The sequence below is a fragment of the Ursus arctos genome, unplaced genomic scaffold (assembly GCF_023065955.2).
Source record: "Ursus arctos isolate Adak ecotype North America unplaced genomic scaffold, UrsArc2.0 scaffold_13, whole genome shotgun sequence".
NCBI classification, from domain to species: Eukaryota; Metazoa; Chordata; class Mammalia; order Carnivora; family Ursidae; genus Ursus; species Ursus arctos.
In genome coordinates this window covers 42,398,541-42,425,990 of record NW_026622797.1, presented here as the reverse complement: position 1 = coordinate 42,425,990, position 27,450 = coordinate 42,398,541, and the positions used below count along the sequence as shown (strand labels likewise).

At 35.4% G+C, this 27,450-nt stretch overlaps 1 protein-coding gene across 3 annotated transcripts in view; it reads right to left on the bottom strand.

The window, feature by feature from the left end:
* The window catches only part of CEP85L (centrosomal protein 85 like), a 161,300-nt gene that overhangs the window by 12,653 nt on the left and 121,197 nt on the right, over positions 1-27,450 (bottom strand). For all 3 annotated transcript variants that reach the window (XM_048226184.2, XM_026504696.4, XM_044386278.3), the window contains 4 exons: positions 21,408-21,560; positions 19,191-19,345; positions 15,994-16,111; positions 15,440-15,490 (listed from right to left, as the gene is read on the bottom strand). In XM_048226184.2, coding sequence (XP_048082141.1) covers positions 15,440-15,490; positions 15,994-16,111; positions 19,191-19,345; positions 21,408-21,560 — 477 coding nt within the window. The remainder of the gene's footprint in view (positions 1-15,439; positions 15,491-15,993; positions 16,112-19,190; positions 19,346-21,407; positions 21,561-27,450) is intronic.

Sequence of the window (27,450 nt, the reverse complement as noted above, 5' to 3'; positions counted from 1 at the left end):
ATCATAAGACCATCCCCATTTTCTATCATTTGAAACACAGCTAAACACACTTCTCTCAGTGTATGGTATTTTAAACAGTAGTTATGATGTTGAATTCAGGCCGAAGTTTTATTATGAAACTTTAATAAATGCATCTCTTAATTCTATTATAAAATTACAAATTATCTGGAACAAGATACTACTGTAAGAAAAACCTGAGTGCATCAAAGCAGTATAAGGATATCTTAAGAGTACTTGGGTCATTTCAGCTCTTAAGCGTGGTTTTCAGCTACTCACCAAAGAAAAACTTGTCATAAACTCTGTAGAGTTATCAGTGATTTCTAGGTGTTTCGATCAACATTTTTTCCTTTGGTGAAATCACAAGATCAATAAACATATAACAAGAAACTTCTTTTGTTTCCCTCTCAGGACTGTATTTATTTAGTCTCAATTCTGAAACTACAGAATGCTGACTATCTAAAGAGCACACAAGCCACTGGGAAGGCTCCCCCCTCCTATATCTCTCGCTAGAATAAAAGCTAGTTGTCACCATGGATTGAGATAAGACTATAAATACAAAGCAGTTTTCTCAGAAACAGATATTCAACCACGTCGCTCTTGCATTTGTTTGCTAAACTCTATAAAAAAACTTTAAATTTAATAACTCACAAGTTGGATACAAATGAATTAAGCTCTATAACAAGTACATATTTCCTTCCAGGATAAACTTTATATTCCACAAAAGTTAATCTCACAGCACAAAGTCACATGGACTTTCTGAGTATGTACATTTCTGGATTCTGAAATTCCTTTGTACCTGCATGTGAATGAATCAAAAACCTATTTGACTAAAGGATATATAGGGATTTATTTATCTAGTTGAAGATCTATGCATACTGGCACAACATGATCATTTGGAATCCAGAATTCATCCTAAATCTTCTTAACATTTGTGACTGTTTATCTTATCAGAACTGTGGAAGAAAGGCACCACAGATTAACTACTCTAAATCTAACATTTTAACAATGAAAATTGACCCTGAGAGGTATTTTCACAATGCGGTAATATAATTCTTTAGAAAATTCTAGTGTTTTATGTTTTTACCAATTAAGAGTCATAATGAATGTGACTAATAATTAGCTAGCAAATGTTCATATATAAGACTAAATTTAAATCAGTGAAGAAACAGGCAATTTTCTCCATCAGAATAAATCAGAAATGTTTGGCAGTAGTGCTGTTTGTCATAAGAAAAAACTTGGATTTGGATTTGGGAAATATATCAAGCTTAAGATGTTAAGTTGGTTGGCTATAAGGGTATGTACCAAATAGTCCTTTGATAAGGGAAGGAGTTCACAGGTAAGCTTATCCTAAAAGTACCACATGCTCTACAATTTCTAGAATAATACGAGGGTATGCGTACCATAGTTTTTATGGCTGACACAACATTCCACCTAAAAGATTATTTCTTTATTCTAAAGTGCATGAAAAAGCCTATGTTTAGAGTTTAAGAAAAAAAGAGAAAGGAAAATTTCTACTAAGCTTAGAATGGGATTACTAAAATTAAAGACTTCACTTTTCAGATGTCTATCTCTTTAAATTTCCAGTTAATAATCATGTTTTTATAAAAAATTCTAACTTACTAACCTACAGATACTTATCACAATCATTCTTGAAGTTGAAAAATGGTTTTAAAAACATCTGTTGCTTTGATCTAAATATCTAGAAATTGCTGTCTTTTGTCCCATATACAAAAAAGCTCAAATGAAGGAAAGACAGATGTGCCTTAGCCAACAATTATATACTCCACAAACCCAATTTAAGAGAAAATATTTTGATTGAAAACTTATGTTATTTTTCTATATAAACTCATACAACCCCCATACATGCACATGCATGCGTGCGTGCACACACAGAGTTTCATAAAAACATTCTTTCATGCAATTATTCATTCACCAAAAATTACAGCCAAGCACAGTAAGTGCACTGGATAATGTATCAGTGAAAAAAAGTCAAAACTGCTGGCCCTTTCATAACTTTTACTAGGAGGTAAAAGATCAAGGAAAATATAATAAATACGTAAGTTACACAGTATTACATATTAGAGAACAAATAGAGCATGGTAAAGGAGAAGGGGCTAAGATCTCAAATGGGGTAGAGTACAAGCTCATGGAAAAAGGTGACATTTGAGCAATGGCTTGAAGGAGGTGAAAGATCACGTCTCATAAGATATCTACAGAGTGTTTCAGTCAGTGCAAAGGTTCTGAGGCAGATGGTGTCTTCTGTGTTTGAGAAAAAGCAAGAGAGCCAGGGTGGCAGAAAATAGAAAAAGATGAAGTCAGAGAAGGCAGGCGGTATAGAGAACAGATTGTGTAAGGCCTCATGAGCCAGTGTAAAAACTTCTGATTTTTACTTTGGAAAAAATGAGGAACCACTGAAAGGTTCTGAGAAGGGACATAATCTGGTTTTTGTTTAATAGGTCACTCAGGCTAATGAGAATAGACTATAGGCAAGCAACGATGGAAGCAGGCAGAAATCATCCATATAAAGAATAAAGATGGGATGGACCAGGGTAGAAACATAACAGAGGCCGGGAGAATGAGTCAGATGCCAGATATATTTTGAAGGTAGTAAGATTTGTTCACAAATGTGAGGCAGAAGAGAAGTCAAGGATAAGTCTAACATTCCTGGACTGAGCAAATGGAAGGACAGATTTGCCATTAATAAAGACGGAAACATGGAGGATAGAGCAGGTTTTACTATTTCTGTTTGGGGAGGGTAAGAAATTGAATTTGGACATATTATGTCTGATATTATCAAGTGGTGCTGTTGAGTAGACAGCTGGATATACAAGTTGTAAGGTCAGAGGAAAACGATGAGCCGGAAGAGTTAGGGAGGAGTGAGCACACATATTATATATAAAACCATGAGACTGGGTAAGATCGCTATGACAAGTACCAGTAAAGAATTCTAGGAAAGAAACAAACCCCTTTTTTGAAATATGATACAATTGTTTGAAAACATTTTACATGTCTTCAAAATAAATTTATAAAAATCACAAATGAAATTAAACTTATCCCTAAATTATAAGATAGAAGAGCTTCTAATAATAAGGTATTTTCTCCAATTTTTATATAGTAGATTACTAACCTACCTATATCTTTATTATAATAGGATTTGTGCTACAGGTGTTAAATTTATTGTGTCTAGTTAAACAAATCAAACAAAAGAACAACTACATACAACTTAACTTTTTTTTATCTTTTTTTTTTTTTTAGATTTTACTTATTTATTTGACAGAGAGAGAGAGAGACAGCCAGTGAGAGAGGGAACACAAACAGGGGGAGTGGGAGAGGGAGAAGCAGGCTTCCTGCTGAGCAGGGAGCCCGATGCGGGCTCAATCCCAGAACGCTGGGATCATGACCTGAGCCAAAGGCAGACATTTAACGACTGAGCCACCCAGGCGCCCCTACACAAAACTTTAAAAAGAAAATTCTTTTGAAATTTTTTTCATTAAAATTTAATTGTGCATATTTCAATGATCTAGAAAACAAGGTATAAGTCAATCACTTTGAATTTATTACTGAGAACAGTTAAAAGGTTTCATACTGTTATGATCCTATTAATATAAATACACTTCTTGAAATAATGTAACTATAATAAAAGGTAAGATAAAAGTGCTACTAGCATTAGAAATAGCAATAAAGAACATGCACACTTAACAGGTAAGGTAATAATGGCATCTAGAAAGTATTAGCAAGGGGAACACATTCTTCTTTTGCAGGGATGGGGGATGGATTCTTTGAATGATGTGTAGTGATACTGTCTCTCAACACCTTTTTAAAAAGTAGTTGAGGAAATTCATCTCCTACATGAGGCCACTCCTTCAAGAAGGGGCTGTTTATCTAATACATAGAAACAAACACAAAAGATTTAAAAAAATTAAAAACAGAGGAGTATATTCTAAAGAAAAAGATAAAATCTCAAAAAAAGACCTTAATGAAACAGAGATAAGGGAGTTCAAATTAGTGGTCATACTGATGCTCACAAGGGTCAGCAAAACAATGCATGAACCAAGTGAGAATTTCATTAAATAGAAACTGAAAGAAAATACCAAGTAGAAGTCATAGAGCTGAAGAGTATAATAACTGAACTGAAAAACATAATAGATGGGTTCTATAGCAGACTGGATGGAGAAGAATGGTTCCAGAAATTCAAAGACAGGGCAGATCTCATTCAATCAGAGCAGCAAAAAGTAAAAGAATGAAGATGGCTTAAAACTGAAAGAACAATACCAAGCAAATCAATATTCGCATTACAGCAGTCCCAGAAGGAGGAGAGTGAGAAAGGGGCAGAAAACTTATCTGAAGAAATAATTGCTGAAAATTTCCCTAACCTGGGGAAGGAAGCAGACATCAAGATCCAGGAAACCAAGAAGAGTTCCAAATACAACAACCCAGTGAGATCCAGTGGAGTATGTACTCAGCAATACAAAAGAAGGAAATCTTGCAACTTGCAACAATGTGGATGGACCCTGAGGGCATTATGCTAAATGAGACAGAGAAAGGCAAATACCATGTAATCTCTCTTACCTGTGAAATCAAAACAAACAAACAAAAACCCTCAGAAATAACAGAGAAAAGATTAGTGGTTGCCAGAGGTGGGTGGGTGGGTGGGTGGGTGGGAGGATGGATGGATGGGTGAAGGGGGGTCAAAAGGTAAAAATTTCCAGTTATAAAACAAGCACTGGAGATGTACTATCAGGCATGGTGTCTACAGTTAATTCTGTATTGTATATCTGAAAATTGCTGAAAGAGTAAATCTTAAAAGTTCTCATCACAAGAAGAAAAACTCTATGTGGTGATGGGTATAAACTAGACTCAGTGATCATTTCACAATATATAAAATATCAAATCATTAGATTGTACACTATAATATTATAGTCAATTGTAGATGAATAAAAAATAAGTTGACAGGTTTAAAAAATGTATACAGTTAATGATAACAGCATAAGATTTTGGAGTCAGAAGAACTAGGTTCTGGGTCCACAGCTTACATGCTGTGCAATCATGGGTATGTTATTCAACCTTTCAGGGTTCCAAATTCATCAGAAAGAATTTCCAACCTTGTAAGGTATTGTGAAAATTATGCAGTGTGTATGCAGACATTTGTGGTATCTGCTTATTCACAAATACCACGAGTCATAAGCAGTCATATTTGTAAGAATTCTGCACCTCCTGCACAGCTCACTGGATTGGGCTGAGTGAACACTTGACCAAACCTGAGGAACTGGTACCCAGACTCTATGGGTCTCTCTCTGCGTGACTGGAAATGAACTATAGAGCTTAGGGGTTGTAGGGCAGCTATATTCTGTCATGTGAGCTAAAATATAAAGGAAGCGAGTCTGCAGAGAAAAGAATGAAAGACACTGCAATGAGAGAAACAACAAAGCCTCCTGTTTCTTGAAGCCAGGTTTTATTCCTACTCATTGGTTCCACACTATCTCTGCATTCTTATAACACAATAGATTCTACTATTTTTGCTTAGGCTAAATTGAATTGGTTCTGTTGCTTATAGCCAAAAAGCCTAAATGACTTTTACCTGGTACAAAATATTTATGCAACAATCACTAATTCTTTTCTTCTTATACTAAATATTAAAAAGAACCCATTTTCTTTTTTTTTTTTTTCTTGAAAGTGTAAATGTATTTTCCTTTATTGTGGAGGTGGGGTAGTGATTCTATTACATTTGTATGCTTCTTTTGTTTTTTTTCTTCTTATGCCCCTGAGTTTCTTAATCTATTTTTATTTTTATTTATTTTTTTATTTATAATGATTTTTTATTTTATTATGTTAGTCACCATACAGTACATCCCCGGTTTCCGATGTAAGGCTCGATGATTCATTAGTTGTGTATAACACCCAGTGCACCATGCAATACGTGCCCTCCTTACTACCCATCACTGGCCTATCCCATTCCCCCATCCCCCTCCCCTCTGAGGCCCTCAGTTTGTTTCTCATAGTCCATAGTCTCTCATGTTTCATTCCCCCTGATTACCCCCCCTTTCTTTATCCCTTTCTTCCCCTACTGATCATCCTAGTTCTTATAAAAAGAACCCATTTTCTTATATCAAATCACTGTGATGTACACTTTAAATATCTTAAAATTTTGTCAATTATACTTCAATAAAGCTAAAAAAATAGTAAGAGCCCATTCCAAATTCAGCACGGTGAGCAAAGGTTTTTGGTCTATTTTGTTCATTAGTTATCCCCCAAAAGGGTGACTGGCCCACGGTGGAAACTCCGTTAACGGTTATTGAATGAAAAAGTAACACCTAATTTGGTTTTTAAATAAAAGGCTATGTTCATTCATTCAAAAATAGTTACTGAGGCTCTTTTATACGCAAAGCACTGTGCTAAGTGAACTCGATAAGGATTGTTTAGAGAGCCTAGTGCACTGGTTACAAAACTCTTCAATAAATCTATCAGAAAACAAAACCAGGCATTTTATTTAATCTCAAGGAGCTAATGATACTACACATTGCAGAGTGTAATGTACTAAAAAATTTCACTTTGGAGACAAAATTTCCAAATTCTATTTCTAGGCAACTGAACACAAAGTGCTTTCTGCAAGACTAGCTTTCTGACAAGCTCCAGTTTAAGTATCCTTCATTCCACGAGAAGACACTTAAAACAAATCTTTCCCCTAAGACTTACACAAGGAAGAGATCAGACTAACACTTCTCTGGTGCATTTTTGCCTTTCTCTCGGGATTTTTCACTTTGAAGCAGCTAGGAGCAACGCCAAAAACCCAAACTCTGAGGTCAGACATGAATTAGAATCTGAGCTGAGACCTTAGGCACATCTTTTAAAATCCTGGCTACTTCATATATGAAAAGACATTCTTTCTTACTTTGTAAGCTTACTATTGAGGTTAGAAATAATCATCAGGAAGCACAGTTCTTGTAACAAGTAATATCATCATCACCAGCATCATCACTGATACCTCTGCGCTTAACAGGGGCTCCATTTCTCACTTTAGCCTAAGTGTGGAGAAATACTAAATCCCTTTTCTTCCTTTCTGCATATTAATAAAAAGGAGAATTTTCAAAATATTTGTAAAAACTAAGATTACAATATAAGGAATATGCAAACACCATGAAAATTGCTATTTTTTAGGTTTCTGTTTATAATAATCCAAGACCATGTACAGCTCAAATTCCTCTACATTAACTATCATCTTACTACCTGATACAACTTTAAAAACAATCTGCCTGAGAATCTGCTTCCAGCAAGACAGCATGAAGAGCCCTTCAGACCCACTCCTCCGTGAAAATTTTATTTATTCATTTTTTAAAGATTTTATGTATTTATTTAAGAGAGAGAGAACATGGACAGGAGGACGAGGCAAAGGCAGAGGGAGAAGTAGACTCCCCGCTGAGCAGGGAGCCCGATGTGGGACTCGATCCCAGGATGCTGGGATCATGACCTGCGCCACCCGGATGGTCCCTCAATGAAAATTTCAGAAGAGCACATTTAAAGTTTCTGTAAATGGTCCTATGAGTAAACAGAAAATTAATAAACTTATATTCAAGAAAATCTATAAAAGTAAGAACAGCAAAGTCTATGGTATTTGAAACAAAATCCAGTCCATCTTTACGCTCTCATAGCTCAGCAAGATGGAAATTCCACTCCAGACTAGGAGAGCCAATAACACAGGGTTCCCCCTCCCCCCAGCTCCCAGCTTTAAAGCTATCTTCCCAGGAAGGGCAGGACATCAGCATTTCTTATCCTGCCTCAGCTACCTGCACCTCAGGCTAAGTTCCAGACAAGTACAGCCAAAAGATGGGGACCCCGTTCTTTTTCCCAGGCCCCCACATGGGATGGAAGCTTTACCTCGGGTACAGCACCACAGAGAATACTGGGGACCTGATTGCCCTTGCCTTGGCATCAATGGCAGAGATTCTACACTGGGAGAAGCAAGCCAAGATCTAGAGATAAGGACCACTCTCTTTCCACTGAATGTTTACCTTCTATAGAGTCACTCAGAAGTCTGACATTGTTCCCACCTCATTGACCTGGCTCAAAGATTTTGCCCGGGGAGAAGCAAGTCACAGAAGAGAGAGCTCTAAATGTTTCTCTAAAGGACCTGAATTCATTTGCAACAGACTGTGAAGTTCAAGCCTTAGGGCACTCTCAAAAGTTGTAGAGGTCTATCAAAATATCATCAACATTTTTCACAGAGCTGGAACAAACAATACTAAAATCTGTATAGAATCAGAAAAGACCCTGAATCACCAGGGGAATGTTGAAAAATAAAACCAAAGCTGGTGGCATCACAATTCTGGACTTGAAGCTCTATTACAAAGCTGTAATCACTAAGACAGTATGGTACTAGGAAAAAAAAAACAGACATATAGATCAATGGAACAGAACAGAGTACCCAGAAATGGACCCTGAACTTTATGGTCAACTCTTCTTCGACAAAGCAGGGAAGAATATTTAATGGAAAAAAGACAGTCTCTTCAACAAATGTTGGGAAAATTGGATAGCCACATGCAGAAGAATGAACCTGGACCACTTTCTTACACCATACACAAAAATAAACTCAAAATGGATGAAAGTCCTACATGTGAGACAGAAATCCATCAAAATCCTAGAGAAGAACACAGGCAAGAACCTCTTTGACTTCAGCTGCAACAATGACTTGCTAGACACATCTCCAAAGGCAAAGAAACAAAAGCAAAAATGAACTATTGGGACTTCATCAAGATAAAAAGCTTTCGCACAGCAAAGGAAATAGTCAACAAAACTAAAAGGCAACCTAAAGGCAGCCTATGGAATGGAAGAAGATATCTGCAAATGTCTTATCAGACAAAGGGCTACTATCCAAAATCTATAAAGAACTTATCAAACTCAACACTCAAAAAACCAAAGAATCCAGTCAAGAAATGGGCAGAAGACATGAACAGACATTTCTCCAAAGAAGACACACAGATGGCCAACAGACACATGGAAAAAATGCTTAACATCACTTGGCATCAGGGAAATACAAATCAAAACCACAACGAGATACCACCTCACACTAGTCAGAATGGCTAAAATTAACAACTCAGGAAGCAACAGATGTTGGTGAGGATGTGGAGAAAGGGGAACCCTCTTACACTGTTAGGAATGCAAGCTGGTGCAGCCACTCTGGAAAACAGTATGGAGGTTCCTCAAAAAGCTAAAAAAAGAGTTACCCTACGACCCAGCAATTGCACGACTAGGTATTTACCCAAAGGATACAAACATAGTGATTTGAAGGTGCACCTGCACCCCAATGTTTATAGCAGCAATGTCCAACAACAGCCAAACTACGGAAAAACCCCAGATGTCCATCGACAGATGAATGGATAAAGAAGATGTGGTGTATATATACAATGGAATACTACTACTCAGACATCAAAAAGAATGAAATCTTGCCATTTGTAATGACGTGGATGGAACTAGAGGGTATTATGCTAAGCAAAATAAGTCAGTCAGAGAAAGACAAATACCAAAGATTTCACTCATCTGTGGTATTTAAGAAACAAAACAGATGAACACAGGGGAAGACAAGGATAATAAAATAAGATGAAAACAGAGAGGGAGGCAAACCATAAGAGACTCTTAACTACAGGAAACAAACTGAGGGTTGCTGGAGGGGAGGTGGGTGGGGGGTAATTGCATGATGGGCATTAAGGAGGGCACTTGAGGGGCGCCTGGGTGGCTCAGTCGTTAAGCGTCTGCCTTCGGCTCAGGGCCTGATCCCAGTGTTCTGGGATCAAGCCCCACATCAGGTTCCTCCGCTAGGAGCCTGCTTCTTCCTCTCCCACTCCCCCTGCTTGTGTTCCCTCTCTCGCTGGCTGTCTCTCTCTGTCAAATGAATAAATAAAATCTTAAAAAAAAAAAAAAAAAGGAGGGCACTTGAAGTAATGAGCACTGGGTGTTGTATGCAACTGATGAATCACTAAACTGTACCTCTGAAACCAATAATACAGTGTACGTTAAATTGAATCTAAATAAAAAATTAAAATAAATTTATACTTTATAAAAAACAACAACAACAACAAAAACAGTAGAAGTTGTGGCAAAAAGCAGTTGGGAAGAAACTGTTAGATTCATCGCTAGGTATAGGTTACATTACTGGCTGGCTAGATTCCTAGAGAGAAAAAGTGAAAGAGACACTTGGGAAAAGCACTCTTGGGAACAGAAAAAAACTTCAAACATTAACCTAAGGAGTTTCTCCTTCGGAGGAACCAGAACACATCTGTGAAGCAATTTATAGCACAGGGCATCACTGAAAGTAATGGAATAATCAGCTGGCAATTAATGGAGTTTTACTGGTGTGGTCAGAGAAAGAGTCACAAAAGATTACATTCATATGAGATGTCTAGAATAGGCAAATCTGTAGAGACAGGAAGTAGATGAGTGATCGCTTAGGGATGGGGAGAGAATAGGGTTCAAAGGAATGCTATAGCTAAGGGTAAGGGGCTTATCAAGTGATTAAAAGGTTCCGGAATTGACTATGGTCTTAGTTCCATATATCTGAGTATACTAAAAATTACTGAATTGTACACTTTAAATGGCTGAATTGCTGGGTATGTGAATTACATCTCAATAGAGGTGTTATTTAAAAATCAGCACAATGTAAAACAGCTTAAATGTGTCCAGAACACACACAGGTTTCTCAGAACTACCTCCTCCCCCTTTTTTTCTCTTAAATCTCAGTCTTCTCAGTCAATTCCCACTTTTGGTGAATGATACTTCCTAATGGCTCCAGAATGAGGATACTGCCAGGCTAAGCAAGAACTGCCTGCAGAACTTGTTAATAATGTATATTTCAAGCTTCATGCCAGAGATACTGAGCCACCGGGTTCACAATTGGGCCCAGAAACTTGTATTTTAAAAAGCACCCCAAATATTTTGAATGTTCATACAGGTTTGGTCGTATGGCAGATAACACACTCCAGAACATTCTTTCTTGATTCGACTGAGCTGACTCCCTTTCCTGCCTCTGAATTCCCCACCTCAGACACAAAGAACTAACTTTTCAGAAGTTAAATCCACCTTTTATATACACTTTCTAATATTTTAATTAAGCAACAACTATATTGTATATATAACAGGCCTCCGTGTACATTAAAGACTTCTTACAAATACAAATACTGGAGAGAAAGCTTATTTTTAAAGTTACTTTTCCTTTGATAGAAGACTTTTTTTGGCTGCTAGGTTTTTTCAAAAATTAGTATTAATTTCTGATAATATTTTTAGTTTTCCATGCATTATAAAGCAATTTCACAAAGGTAAAACTTTTAAAAATTAAAAAAAAAACTAAGCAGAAAGAATTTCATGTCAGGACACATCACAAAACTAAGATAACAAAAACAGGAGATAAACGTCACACGATAGTAATGTGAAAACATTTTATCAATTTATTTAGGTTAAAGCAAAGTTAAATTCTACTTAGAAGACATTCTACCGGCTTATGATTTGTTTTCCCACTACTTCTCCTGAGAAACCCTGCTGGATGAAGGCTTTAAGAGAGACTTGCTAAAAACTGGTTAAAATCTTCGGAGGCTATGAAAACATCTTCTCTTGAAGTGTTATAAATAGGACAGACTGTTACAGTTTTGAAATTGGTGGTTTCAAACCAGGCCTTTAAAAGGGAACAGCCTTAATGACCTTTAAAGCATCATTATGTATTTATGACATTATGATCATTCGTTGATAGCTGTCAACTGAGAAAGTCCCTTTAAATGCAAAAGTTCTTTCAATGAGGAAACAATTTCAATATGTTAGGGAAAACAAGTACACCTAATAAACTTTTTTACTCTGCATCTCCTCTGCCAAAAGCTTATAATGGTTACGTACAATGATAACAGCTCACTGGAAACAGGATTATGTAACTAAAATATGCTTTCAAGGAATAAATAGGAAGGAAGGCAATGCCCAATGAGGAACTCATTCACATTCTGACTGAAGCCACATTTATGGAAATGATGGGGAATGCTCTATCGCAAAATGTCTTTTTATATTGTATACTGACAGAAGAAAAACCTGTAGGAGAAGCCAGTTTAGCTATACTGGTTTTGTAAATGTAAACAAAGGCATTATTTCTAAAGGATCAATGAATAAACAAGTTATTCATGCTAGTTAACAATATCTTCTTGTCAGGTGAACAAAACAGTAGATAAATCTGTATTTTTATAGCACTGGACTCGGTTTCAAAATCAGTGTATACTCTTACATGAAGTACTACTTTACTACATTCAACAACAAATACAACATAACTAGTAGAAAACTCCCCATACTACATTCAACAACAAATACAACATAACTAGCAGAAAACTCCCCAACTTCCAAAGTTGTAAACCAATAAATCTGCCCCTGACCTAAATCAGGTATATATTTATTTGATTTCTTGTACAAAGGTAGTAAGCCACAGTTGTATTTTAAATATAGCACTTTCACTCTGGAATAATGGGTCATTTTTATCTCCTATAAATTGGACCTAAAATGATTTATTTTTTTCTTATGTCACAAAATTTAAACTGTAAGAATAACCTGCTTATACCCAAGACAATGCAATACTCCAAAAGTCAACCAAATGAACTTGAACAAATCTGGCTTTCTCTATAGTTTGCAGGGACATAAAGAAGCTGTGAAAATTCTAATAATACTACATTTGTTTTGTCTACTAAACCTTCAAAAATTGAACAAATTCCTGGCAGTGTGGAGGAACAAAGAATATGCAAATGGTAATAGCAGTGAATTTTACAATAAATTTAATACTGTACTGATAGCTAAAATGCATACCTCATGTTAGAAAATGGCTGGAAAGCTCTCTGCTATCACACATTATAAGGTATTTTGTGTTGTTCTGACTATGCAAAGGAATTTGAAGAAATTAAAAACAGAGCTATAGCATATAAAAAGGACATCATAATCTACAGAGGAGTAAGGCTGGCCATTCCTTATGTAAGCAGATAGGGGAAAAAACTAGACAGGTAAATAATTAGTAATTGAAGGGAACTGTTCTATTATGTATATCGACCTGACAATAAGCCCATTAACTGTAGTACAAAACGAGAATACTTTTTCAACCCAAAGTGTTCTCTTTAGGATTCTCTCTGTGGTTTCCAATGCTAGGGAAATAATCAGTATCCATTTTTTTTTAGAATAGGCAATATTTTCAGATCTATACAGAGTACACATCTTTCATATTCATTACAACAAACCAAATAAAAAACCTAGCTTTTTTAACTGTGAAGGGCCAAAAAATAAAACGTTTTAACAAGGAATTATTAAGCAAAAAATTTTCTTACCATTTAAGGCATATTTGTCTCCATCTATAATTTCCTATTCAAATAATATCTTGATAAATATAGCTAACCTGGCCAGTTATCAACATCTGCTATCTGCTCTGTTAGCAAACTAGATGTATGACCCAGAGAGATGGCCAGAATGACTTCGATACCCATTGCTTCAAAACATAAGACAACAGGATTTATGTGTTTAATTTGAAATTATGTGTTTAATTTGAAATTAAATTATGTGTTTAATTTGAAATTAAAATGTTTACTCAAACATTTTAAAATCAAAGAATAAAATAGCATATAAATTACATATTCTTCTACATATTTGCATATGGTCATGACATATTCAGGTGTGACTAAAAGACATGGTTGGTGTGTAAAGAGTAAATTGTATTAAGATGTCACCATAAATAAGAAAAAGGCACATTTCAATTGATACAAATATATCCTGATAATCTATAATGTGAGAGGTAGTATGTGATAGATTAATAAAATCTTATAAGTCTTACCCACCAAAATTTCAGTGCCAAAGGACAATGTTGACTGTCCTTAATTTGGATTGAGATACGTTTTATTGGATGATTTCTCGGAAAATGTTACCAAGTGAAATATAAATTCCTTTTATTATGGTCTATAATAACTCAGATAATGATGGCTAAGGGAACTTAACCATTTTGTGATTCAAATGGCTTTGCAGAACAACTGAAGTTATGTCTATAGGAATACAGATTAAAGAGGATAATCTCCGCGAACCAATACAGCAGGCCCACGGGCTTGTTGAACTGGCCTAGTATTTGATTAAAATGATGAATCACTTAATATGCCCAAAAGACAATCAAAGCAGACTGTCTATAATTCTGACACTTAAACCATTTATCTTTTTTATTTTTTACTTCCATTTTTTAGGAAGTAACAGAATTAGGATATACAAAAATAAGAAAATTAGCAAAATATTCCAATGGCTTTCCATCATACACAAAATAAAATACAAAGACATCTACCCCTATGTAATCTAGCCCCAGGCTGCTTTCCACCATCGCCTTTCACCACTCTACCTCACCATCATGCACTTCAGACTAGCAGCCTTCTTACTGGCACCTTCAGGGCAATGGTGGCTCTCTGCCTGGAATGCCCTTCCCTTGGTTATCTTCATCCAGATCTCTGTTCAAATATTACTTCTCCAGGAAAAACTTCATGACCACTGTATTTAATGAAGCACTGTTTGTCTGTCATTGCTCTCTACCCTACTTTTTAATAGTACACATTCCTTAACATTATATTTTCATTTTGTCCATTTCATCCCACCAGAATGGCTAAAGACTTGCTTTGTTCGAATCCCCAGTGCCAAAACAGTGCCTGGCATACATGTAGGTGCTCAGTAAGTATCTGGCAAATTAATAAAAAAATGAAAATACATTTAATCCACAAATTTTGGTTGTGCATTATGAATCAGACACTCTAAGCTCTAGATACGCATATGATCTACCTTAGTCTCTCCTCTTAAGAAACTAAGCAGGAGGTAAAAACACAAATACAAAACAACATGTTATACTTGGATAATATACAAAGAATATATAGAATTATTAGGAGGAAGAGAAGTGTTGGCCAGCACAATGGGCTAAAAACAGTCCATTGTCTTTATTTTTTTTTTTTTTTAAGATTTTATTTATTTATTTGACAGAGATAGAGATAGCCAGCGAGAGAGGGAACACAAGCAGGGGGAGTGGGAGAGGAAGAAGCAGGCTCATAGCGGAGGAGCCTGATGTGGGGCTCGATCCTATAATGCTGGGATCACGCCCTGAGCTGAAGGCAGATGCTTAACCGCTGTGCCACCCAGGCGCCCCAGTCCATTGTCTTTAATAAGTAGATCACTGATAACCTTAACCAAATGTATCCTCAGCAGTAGACTACACCCAACGAGCAAGGTAAGGAAAAGATTTGATTTACCAAATAGCGTTTTCATTCAAAAAAAGTAAAAGATTACTATTAAAGAATTTACAACTTCAAGTGCTATTAATCTTTTCATATAAATACATATAAGCTTTAGTATCTTTTAAGTTATACAGCCATTAAGAGTAAATCAGCATACAGCTAAATTAAAATAGGCACAAAACATTCCTTACCTGAATCTCTACAATCATTCTTTCAATCTCATCTTGTTGGCTGTCTATTATCTAAAACACAGGAAATATAATAGTGTGAGTCACAATTTTTTCCATTGCTTTTTGAAAGCACTAATATTTCAAGAAAACAAAAACACAGGAAATAATGAATTTATCTTTTAAAAATCAGGGTTTTTTGTTTTTTTACAGAAGTATTCATACCAAGTATCCTTTAAATAGACATATGATTTGGATCACACATACATAAAACTGCAAAAGTCTTCCTCTGGTTCTTGATAAAACTCTATGCAATTTATAAAAATAACTTTGAAACAGACATTGAATAATTTAGGAAGGAAAAGATATCCTTTTGTGTTGCTAAGAAGTAATATAATTTCCTTAGTTTGGCTTTTATGAAAATTTATTTAAATTTAAATTGTTACTTTCTTTCCAAATAAAAAGTTCAAACTAAGCTATTATTAGCAAAAATATAAAATAGCTATAACTTATATATCTGTACACACATATCCAACATAATATAGATTTCACATTTATTATCAAAGACATGAACTGACCTTACTAGCATTCTCATTTTGTTCTCTCAGGTTATCATTTTCATTCTGAAGCTGTTTTGCATCTAACATGGGAAGGCGAATTCCATCCTCAAGGCATCTTTCTACTTTTTGTTGCAAGCTGTGTATTTTAGGAAGAAAATTAGATAAAGAAAATCCACTCTCTGCTGATTTTGGTAGATGACTTCAACATAAATGAAGTCCCTTCTAAGGATCGACAGTATTTTTTAATCAAGCAATAATCAAGACCTACAGCTTATACATGAATACACTTGAGTCCCTATATTTCATACAAGTAAGAAATACAATGGCATCTGATCATCTTTTCAGAAATGGCAGATCTGAGATCAGAATCAAAAGTTGCTTAGTGTGTGACATCCTTAGGCCTTAATGAAGTTCCCCATGACCCTAATATGAGCTCTGCAATCTAAATCCTGTTGTTTCCTTCTCCCCCAAATGCAGAGTTCCTTGATTAAGATGATTGTGTTAAGGAATCTAAGAATAAGGACACATGTCTTTTACCTTCATTCTGAGCTCAGCAAAAGTTTGTTTATAAGGACAGTTGTTGCTAAAACCAGTAGAATTACATTTCTCCTTTATTAGTAAGAGCAGCAATCTATTTACTACTTGACCTAACAGTTTCTCATGCTATTCATGGCACAGAGTTGCAATGCAGGAGAGGAAACAACAAAAGGAAGCCCTTCTGGTACATTAAGAATAAAAGACTAAAAGGTGTTTGTCTTGAGAAAGAAAGAATAGTCATGTTTTGGTTAAAAGAAACTACACCAGTAACAATACACCAAAATCAAAACAGAAAGACACCTAGGAATAGTTCTACTCCAGCTTATAATCATATTCAAGAGCTGCAAAATACTAAAACAGACTTCTTGTTATTTTCATTATTTTTCTTCTTTCAAGTATTATGGCTTTCCTGTGCTTTCTCTCTCTTCCAAAAAAGAAAAGAAGAAGAAGAAGAAGAAGAAGAAGAAGAAGAAGAAGAAGAAGAAGAAGAAGAAGGGGAAGGAGGAAAATGCTATATCTAGATTCTGGATAAAGAACTAACAGTCTTATGTGGTACAATAAGGGCTTCCAATATGTTAATAAATAATGGCACCAGAGAAGTTTTTTATGCATTATGAATACAGTGTACTGCTTTGTAATATGTTTTTACTTATCATAAAAGTATTTGCTTTTTCAGTCTAAAAATGAAAAATACAGTATTTCTATTTCAGCCTAAGTTTTTTTCCCCTCAATTCAGTGTCAAGATACAACTTTTATGTATTTGTAACATTCCAAGAGAAATAAATTATATTAAAACTATTAAGGTCTTAAAAAAAAATGAACCAGCTATGAGAAGGGAACAATGTACTCTGTCATTAAATAATATCAAACAAGCCTTCTTTCACATACACATTCTCATTTACGTTACGAAGCATGCTCACTTAGAAAAGTAACAAATCTCTTGAATAGCGAAGGTATCCAGTATTTCATTACTAGGGTCCCCCATCCACTTATTTTACTTCCATTTTCATTTCTAACGGAAAACTTTAATCTGATTTTTAAATACCAAAAGTCCTTATATATTCATAAAGCAATTAACTTAGAAATATTATATAGGCACAGATAAATGTAATGATATAATTTACAGTCACGTATACATCTGAAGTTCTTCTGGAACCAAGGAATACTTTATCAGATAGCTGAAGAAACTGAAATAACACCCCAACCTCCACAGTCAAGTGACACCAGAGCCATACAAGTACTGAAGAATTACAGAAGACCTTCTTTGGTCCTTTACGTCTATTTGAAATCAAGAGAAATTTTCTGGGATGCTATCATTTCAGAGAGAATTGACATAAAGAAATGGAACATGGATTCTGAAATGCACTGTCCTAAGTCTTTCTAATTAACAGTACTAGGCTCAATGTTCTCTAAAAACCTAAATAAAAGAGAAGGCATAATATATTAAATATGCATAACCACACAACAGAGCAAAACAAACATTAAAATTATTTTCAAGGTGTTTCCAATTCTATTCATAAAATGGCATAGCTTGAGTTTGTGATTAAAATGCCCCATAAAACAGAACAGATACATTACCTCTTCTCATTTCATCTAAGATGAAAGAAAAAGAATATATTGGTTGAGTAGGTGGAGGTGAGGAAGCGGTTTTGAGACTATACAATAAAATATAAGATGTGGAGTTACGGAAAGGAAAATTAAAGACAAGAAAGCAGAAAATAAGGCAAAAATAAAAGTAAAGTTAAAAGTATATGAATTTTTGCAGCTGAGATTAGAAACCCTGAAGACTAAATTGTCCCAGAATCAGAGGTTTTCTGTACTGAAATCTAAGGAAAAAAGTAGACCAGGCATATATAAGACTTTCAAAGTAGTAAAGCAATATTAACATGGAATTATCAGATGGATTTTGATTAGAGTTATGCACAATTGGTAAAAGCATGAAGAGTGTATTTCTTAAATTTAGTTTTGTTGCTTTATTGTCTCATTTTTCTAGATAGTTTTATCTATTAATAGTTGATCATCTATTAAGGTTTAAGTTTTACAAAACAGAGAGTACATGTAGATATATATATATATATAACAGTTCTCTGGGTTTTTTGAATCCAGTGTTAGTTTTCCAGCTTAAATACATTAGCTAAATATACTAACAAGTGATATTCCTGTCATTCTAACTGTATTAATTAAAAAGAGAAGAGTACCATGAGACACAGTATGTGAGTAAACTTGGAAGGTACTTGGCAAAATGGCCATACCTGTTGCTCTGCAGTAAGGTAAAATGGGAGCCAATTACTTCACTTTAATCTATCACATCAAGGAGTTCAGTTTGAGTATTTGCTCCTCTTTGTTATCTAGAATTTGTACTTATTTTTTGACAAAGCCATCAGACTGTGTTAATACTTTCAGTTTTCAATTAGTGGGTTGTTTTGTTTGGGGGGTGGGGTACGGTAGATTTTAACTACTTTCATCTAAAACCTTTGGCAAGATATCAAGATATTGCATTAAGATCTGAAATCACAGCCGAGACAACCTGTTTCAATGACATAATACTTAACGGTTCTTAAGAGTACATCTTTAAGATAACAATATAGTAATAATTATAAATTAATGCATTTTAAGTGAAATGCTTTATGAGATGAATAACAAAAGTAAGCATAAAAAATTATTAAAGGTTTTCTTACCTCTGAACTGTAGTTACCAACTCCTTTTCTTTCTTTTTCTGGCATATTAGCTGTGCCTCTTTTTCTTGACACTGTTTTTTGATCTCTTCAAGCTTTTTTTCCATATCTAGGAGAGTCTCTTGCAAATTCTTATTTTTTTCTTCTAGAACCTGAAGCTAAGGAGAAAATTCATAATATATAGAATATTAAATGTGGTCCTACTAAAAACTCTTACAGTGTTCTCAATTATTAATAGGCTTGTCCTTAAAATCACAGCATACTTTAGTGTACTTAAAAATACTTTATTTCCTCCTTTGTGTGTAATGGGAGAATGAGATTACAGAAAAGAATGGGGTCAGAAATTTCTAGAAGATTGGGGCACCTCAGTGGTGCAGTAGGTTAAGCAACTGACTCTTGGTTTCAGTTCAGGTCATAATCTCAGGGTCCTAGGATTGAGCCCCACCTCAGGCTCTCCACTCAGTGTGTAGTTTGCTTAAGATTCTCTTCTCCCTCTGCCCCTCCCCACCATGCTCGCTCTCTCACTCTCTAAAATAAATAAAATCTTAAAAAAAAAAAATTTCTAGAAGACAGAGAAAGAAAGGTAAATGATCTCAATTTGGGGGTATTTTTTAATTTTATTTTTAATTGTGGTAAAATATATATAACATAAAATTTACCATCTTTACCACATTTAAATGTACAGTTCCACAGTGTGAAGTACATTCACACTGTTGTTCAACTAATCACCAGAACTCTTTTCATCTTACAAAACAAACTCTATGTTCATTAACAACTCCCCTTCCAGCTCTGCTGTCAGCCTCCAGCAACCACATTTTGACTTTCTGTCTCTATGAATCTGACTACCCTAGGTACTTTGTATGGTATTTATCTTTTTGTGTTTGGCTTATTTCACTTAGCACAATGTATTAGGTTTATCCATGTTGCAAAATTTCATTCTTTTTTACATCTGAATTATATGTATATGTGACATTTTATCCATTCACCCATCACTGGAAACTTGGGTTGCCTCCACCTTTTGGCTACTGTGAATAAAGTTATTATGAACATTTGTCATGTACAAACATCTGTTTGAGACTTTGCTTTCAATACTTTTGGGTACATACCCAGAAGGCAAACTGATGTAATTTTTTGAGGAAACATATGGTTTTCCATAGTGGCTATACCACTTTACATTCCCATCAACAGTACACAAGGATTCTAATTTCTCCATATTATCACCAATGCTTTCTGTTTTTTTGATATTAGCCAACCTAATGGGTGTAAAGTGGTATGAACATGTTTTTTAAATCTATATTCTTCTCTGTGCCTGTTCATACAAACTCCTGTGGTACATCTTTAGTTCCTTTCCGACATTATCCTCTCAGTCTTATAATTTATAAATTAATATAGACAGAGAATCCATTCTAGGTCTAGAGTCTGTACAATAATGACACTCCATGGATTAAACCAATGATTCTCAACTGAGAGTGATTTCTTCCCCCAGGAGATACTTGGAAATGTTTATAGACATTTTTGATTTTGGAGAGGAGGAGGGTAGGAGCAGTTCTATTGGCATCTAGTAGGTAGAGGCCAGAAATGCTGTTAAGCATCCTTTAATGCACAGGACAGAATCCCAGAACAAAAAATTATCCACCCTTGAATGTCAATAGTGCTGAGGTTGTGAATTTCATGATGAGAAAAACTGAGAAAAGACTGAAGAATAGGTTTAATAGATTTATAAATAACATTTAAAGAAGATAGGCTTCACCAGAGTTGGTAGAAAGACTCTGGTGAGGTACTGTTAAGAAAGAAAAATGGTCAGTAGAGGTCAGAGGAGTGGAGACCACAGACAAATGTGTAAGAATTTATGGAAAGGTTAAGAAGAAGGAAGAAAACAAATCAAGGACCTGGAAAGATAGTAAAAAAATAAAGTCTTGTTGAGCCTTGGTGGATCACAGAGAATACTGAGTAAAGTCAGAACTGTGATGCACCTACGTGCGTATGGATTGGGGCTGTCAGACTGGTTTAGAAACCACCTTTTTAGAGTAGAATGTTGAGTAAAAAGTTAACACAGAGGTTTCTTAGGAAGGTAATCATATATTAATAAGACAAACACCTGCTTAGATAAAGAGTTTCTAATTAAATTTTAAATTATAAAAATTGTGAAATTTCCAAAGGGTCAACTTAAGAAAGTAGATTTCCATGTTATTTAAAGATGAGCATTTTAGTTCATGTTACCTGCAGACTCTGACTCTGCACATCATCTAGAGTGGGAAGATCAGCCAGATACTTTTCCAAGGTCTCGATTCTTCTCTGCTTTTCTTTGTTTTGTTCGGATTCCTTCTGGCATTTCTTTTTCAGGCTACTGATATACCTATCTCTGGTTTTAAGCTAAAGAAAAAGAGGATGAATCTTCAGGGGCTTTGTGGAATTAAAAAAATAATAATAATATAACCAACAGTTCTAGTTTATAGTTAAGGCTACCACCAACTCACATAAGATTCACCTTAACTCATCAATTCTAAGATTCACATTTTTACAAATTTTCGTATCACTGAAGTCAAGAGTTTTCAAATTTGTTTGTCTGCTTCTACAACTGATGGCATCCTATAAACTGCAGTGGGCCAATGAGCAGTAAGATAAGAGTTTTTATTGCCAGCACATGTGCAAACTTGGTCAAAGCTATTCCTATCTCTGTCATTTCAACAATGTGTACATGTTGCTGAGTTTAAATGCTGTTTAAATTACCTTAAAAATGTTACATTATAATTTGGTGTTGAAAACAGTTACTGAGTATCCAGAAAGACAAAGAAACAGAGCCACAAGGTATATTTTTAAAATCAGTGAAGCAAATATTCATCTCTGGAAAAAGGACTCCAATTCCTTATTTCTTAAAAGCTATATCCAAATGTTTTATGTGACTTAAGACAGGAAGATACCTACAAGTAACTGAAGCTGTTTTGTTACTGACTTGGTAATAAATTGCTTATCATGTACTCCAGAAACGCAATTAAAGCCGGGAGAACTTACCAAAATTACCAGATACTTGGGAAGAAATAAGGGCACTGGTGAGACCAATCCATACCTCAAGCCAAGACTACTGTTAAGGTATTATGTCATAATTGAACATGCAACATATTTTCTTTCTCAAAATTACATATAGTAGAAGTGTGCTGTACCACTGATGTCACTCTGGGACTGATAGGTTAATTGAACACCTACTATAGAACACATACAGTACATGATTCTAGTAAATCCCAGTTTCCTCAGGCTGAACCTCAGATCTACTAATTTTTTTTCACCTTTCCACTTGAAAAATACTATCTTTAAATTTCATATCATATATTCAAAGTTCTTTAATATTTCAGCTCAATTACAAATAACATACGTACACTAATAGTTACCCAAAAAAGGAAACTCCAGACTCACTCACCTTAACTTACCAAGTCTTCCAAAATTTTGAAACTTACAGGGATCTAAAATATTTTTACAGCCTTTTCCCACATACACCAGGGAAATAAGTGCCAGTAATTAGTAGTAGAGTGGTTTACTCTCCAAAATTTTATTAAAGCTAACACTTTGCACAATCTAGTTTCTTTCACGCTTTATCTAATTTCTTTCAAGTCCAATGTATAACAACTTTTATTAAAAGAACTTCAATTAGAAAAACAAACCACATCTCCTTTTATCTATTCATTCCATCAATAACATGAGGCTAGATTTATTACCTTGGGTAAGGAGCAACAGCTGGTAAAACTGACAAACCCTATTATTCATTGGGGATTTCTCAGGATTAAAGGTCAGTGTGCTGGTGCGACAATTTGTGATCTAACAGAACTCACAGACTGTTGACCCTGATAATGACCTGAAAGACCACATAATACAATTCCATTCCCCCCTTCTCTCTTTTTTCTTTGAAGTATAATTAACATACACTGTTATTTTAGTTTCAGGTGTACAATATAATAATTCAACCATTGTCTACATTACTCAGTGCTCACCTAATAAGTGTACTCTTGATCCCCTTTATCTATTTTACCATCCCCCCTCCCCCCCACAGCCTCTCTGGTAACCACCAGTTTGTTCTCTGTGTCTCAGAGTCTGTTTTTTGGTTTCTCTCTTTTTTATTTTGTTCATTTGTTTCTTAAATTCCACGTATGAGTGAAATCATATGGTATTTGTCTTTCTGACTTATTTCACTTAGCATTATACTCCCCATGTCCATCCGTGTTATTGTAAACAGCAAGATCTCATTCTTTTTTACAGCTGAGTAATATTCAGTGGTGTTTATATACACCACATCTTCTTTATCAGTAAACACCTGGGCTGCTTCCATATCTTGGCTATTATAAATAATGCTGCAATAAACACAGGAGGGCATATATCTTTTTGAATTAGTGTTTTCATTTTCTTTGGGTAAATACCCAGTAGTGGAATTACTGAATTGTACGGTAATTCTATTTTTAATTTTTTAAGGAGACTTCATACTGTTTTCCACAGTGGCTGCACCAATTTGCATTTCCACCAACAGTGCACAAGGGTTCCTTTTTCTCCTCACCAACACTTGTTGTTTCTCACATTTTTTATTTTGACTATTCCGATAGGTGTAAGGTGGTATCTCACTGTGGTTTTGATTTGAATTTCACCGATGATTAGTGATATTTAGCATCTTTTCATATGTCTGTTGCAAATTATATACCTAATAAGGAGTTAATACCCAAAATATACAAGGAACTTAAACAACTCAACACCAAAAAACAAATAATATGATAACAAACAAAGCAGAGGATGTGAACAGACATTTCTGAAAAAAACATGTAATTCCTTTTTTGAATATGAGGTCCAGAGATCTTTAGTAACTTAACCACAAGTCACTGAGATAGAGGTGAGATTTAGATATAAATCAACCGACTGAAAAGCCAATGTTCTTTCAATTTTTCCACACTACACATAACCAGATTTCCATAAATTCTCTAGCAACCAGCTGTGCCTGGATCCCAATTTTTTTTAAATTTTTTATTATGTTATGTTAGTCACCATACAGTACATCCTTAGTTTTTGATGTAGTGTTCCATGATTCATTGTTTGCATATAATACCCAGTGCTCCATGCAATACGTGCCCTCCTTAATACCCTTCACCGGCCTATTGCAATCCCCCACCCCCCTCCCCTCTGAAGCCCTCAGTTTGTTTCCCAGAGTCCACAGTCTCTTGTGGTTCATTCCCCCCATTGACAAAGTCTGCTTCTGCCTTACTGAATGACCCTGTAAGTTACAGAAATAACTAACCAGATTATTTTTACTAAAGACTCCCTAATTTAGTTTTAATTTTTTTAAGTGTCTTAAGTGTGACACAGTGATGTCCTCAAAAAGCAGCCAATGGAATAGGTTAGTCATAATGTCTTCTACTATGAAAAGATGTCCTGGTTTTCTTCTTTTTCTTTGGCTGGTCAACGGTCTTTTTTGTTGTCAGGTCAAGCTTGCTGCCTTTGATCACAAACCTCTGCCAACACTCTCCTACTGGATACTATTCATGCTATTTGTTAACTACAAGTTGATCACACATAATCAATGGGTCTTGGGGGTTTTTCAGCCTTCTTCGCTGATTGTGGTTTGCTTTTTTTTTTTTTTTTTTTAACTTTCAAGTTTTAATGTTGATTACTAAACTCAACTCCAGTAATTACCTCCAGGTAAGTGAGGTATCGCTAATAAATCTTCCCTATTCTATTTATAAAAGGTTAGGTTTTTCCTTTCAAGGAAATATTATTTAGTACTGAGATTGTTCCTAGAAGGTAATAGGAGGGCTCTGTTTTCAGAAAAGGTTTATAAATGAATATATTTTTCTTCATTTTAAATACAATTATTAGAACAAAATAGATTACTGAGAAAATGTTTTCCTCCAAGTTTTTTTTTAATAAATTATTATTATTAGAAGCAAAGCATCGGCTGTAGAGTTAAATTGTCTGGAATTTTACTCCTTGCTTTGCAACGGTTTCTACCTACATGCAACTGGACAAATCACTCAACTTTTCTCCAAGCTTCATTTAGCTCATTTTTTAAAATGGGGGTATAATATTTATGCCTTAGGGTTTTTGTGAAGATTAGTTAATATTAAATGAAAAATGTATTCAATGCACCTTAACATGCTCTCTAGCATATACAAGAAAGAACTTATCAAAGAGTAACTTCTATTGTTATTATCACATTAAATGTTTTTCTGTTGTAGCATCAGTCTTGATCAGGAGGATAACAGAGAGGAAATGCAGAAGGAAATAATGCAATCCCAGTCTCATGCTGGTCAATTGATGCATTACCCATAAGTCTATTTACTAGCATCTATACTCGAACTTCAAGAATTCAAATCATCTCCATGGCCTCTGACACAAACTCTACCACCTACACCAACCCTCTCCTTCTTAATTTTCCTGTTCTACACATTTCCCTTCTCAACTGCTTCACTCCACAGAGAGACTATTATTCTTCTTTTCCAAAAGTAATTCCTCCATCTTGGCATCTGTAATCAACCTTTCCCTATTTATCTCACGAATTTGCTCTATCATACACTCCTCTGACATCTTTGATTATCTCTAATTATTCTTTCCAGAGTCCTTTGCTGAGCTTATCTCACTCTCTTTTCTTCCCTCTTGGAAAAATCACTTGAAAGCATTCATTCATTCATTCAATCTGCCAGGCACCACGGCTGGTGCTACCTATGCTATGGTGACACACTGATAGATACATCCCTGCCATCCTGGAGCTTACAGAGAAATATTAAAACATAATGATTATTCAAAATTGTGTTAAGCACTGGAAAAACAAGAACAAAATGCTCTAAATAGATGAAAGGAGGGGTTGGAGGAGAAATATATTTAAGATGAGACTTGACAAAATAAATAGGTGACTGAGTAGTGAGAGGAGACAGTCAAGTGTTTACCAGGCAGAGAGGAAACTCAGTGTCAAGGCTCTGAGGCCAGAAATAAATCATGACCTGCCTGAGCAACTACAACCACTGCGCCATGACACAGGGTACTCCGGGGGGACTCAGAGCCTACGGTTACATCTTTCTGGCCATGGGAAGAATTTGATTCTTATTTTAAAGACAACATCGAGATGGCACTGCTGGGTAATGTAAGTGAAATGACTGGATCTTCCTTTTAAGTTCAGTCTTCCACACTATGAAGAATAGCTGGGAGGCCGTGGAGCAACTGGAACCCTCACACACTGACGGTGTTAAATGATACAAACACTAGGCGAACTCAGGTTTCCTTCTTCCCTTTTCTTTGCATCTCACAGTACACTTATTCACACCACAAAGGAAAGGGAATTTGCACAAGTGTACAGTGATGTGCCACTTTCCAGCTAACAGAGCTTACTGAAATTTACAGCCAGGGTGACATTCCATCTGATGTGTACTCCACGCAAAGCTGGTTAATAAGCAGCTGCAGGACTTGAAGCTTTCAAAGTTTTACTTCTTTTATCAGCACTCCTGATTTTATAAACGATGAAGCCCAGCAACCTCGGTCCTACCCAATCTCTTGGTGACTTGGGTACAGTTGGGCTTCATGGGGATCTAAGCATTTTTAATAAGGCTTTGAAGCATCTCAGCATAGGACGACCGGCTCAGGGTGCCCCAACCCACACGGCCAACTCAGAAAGGTCACTAAGCATGCAGAATTCAGGTAGTTTCTTGTAAGTTAACATTTACCCCGTGAAAAGTATGACTCAGAAACTCCACTCTGAGGAATTTATCCAGGAGAAATGAAAAATGTCTAGTACAAGAATGTTCATGGTAGCCTTGTTCATAATTTCAGCAAAATGCAAACAATTCAAATATCCATTAACAAGAGAGTAGATACATTGTGATGTATCTATATAATGGAATGCAACTCAGCAGTAGATATGAATACATTCAACAATATGAATAAATCTCAAACATATTAAGTGAAAGAATACCAACACAAAACAATATATACAGTAGGACCTCATTTACATGAAGTCCAAGAAGATTCAAAACTAATCTGTGGTGATAACAAGTGTCTCAGAGAGAGGAAGGAGACTGGGCTAGAAAGAAGCACAAGGGAACTTCTTGGGTGACTGAAGTGTTTGTTTTTTTAAGTGAACTCTATGCCCAACATGGGGCTCAAACTCATGACCCTGAGATCAAGAGTCACATGTTCTACCGAATGAGCCAGCCAGGCACCCCTGGTGATTGAGACACTTTGTGTCTTATTTTAGATAGCAGCTATACTGCTGTATACTATTAACTGAACACCTAAGATCTAT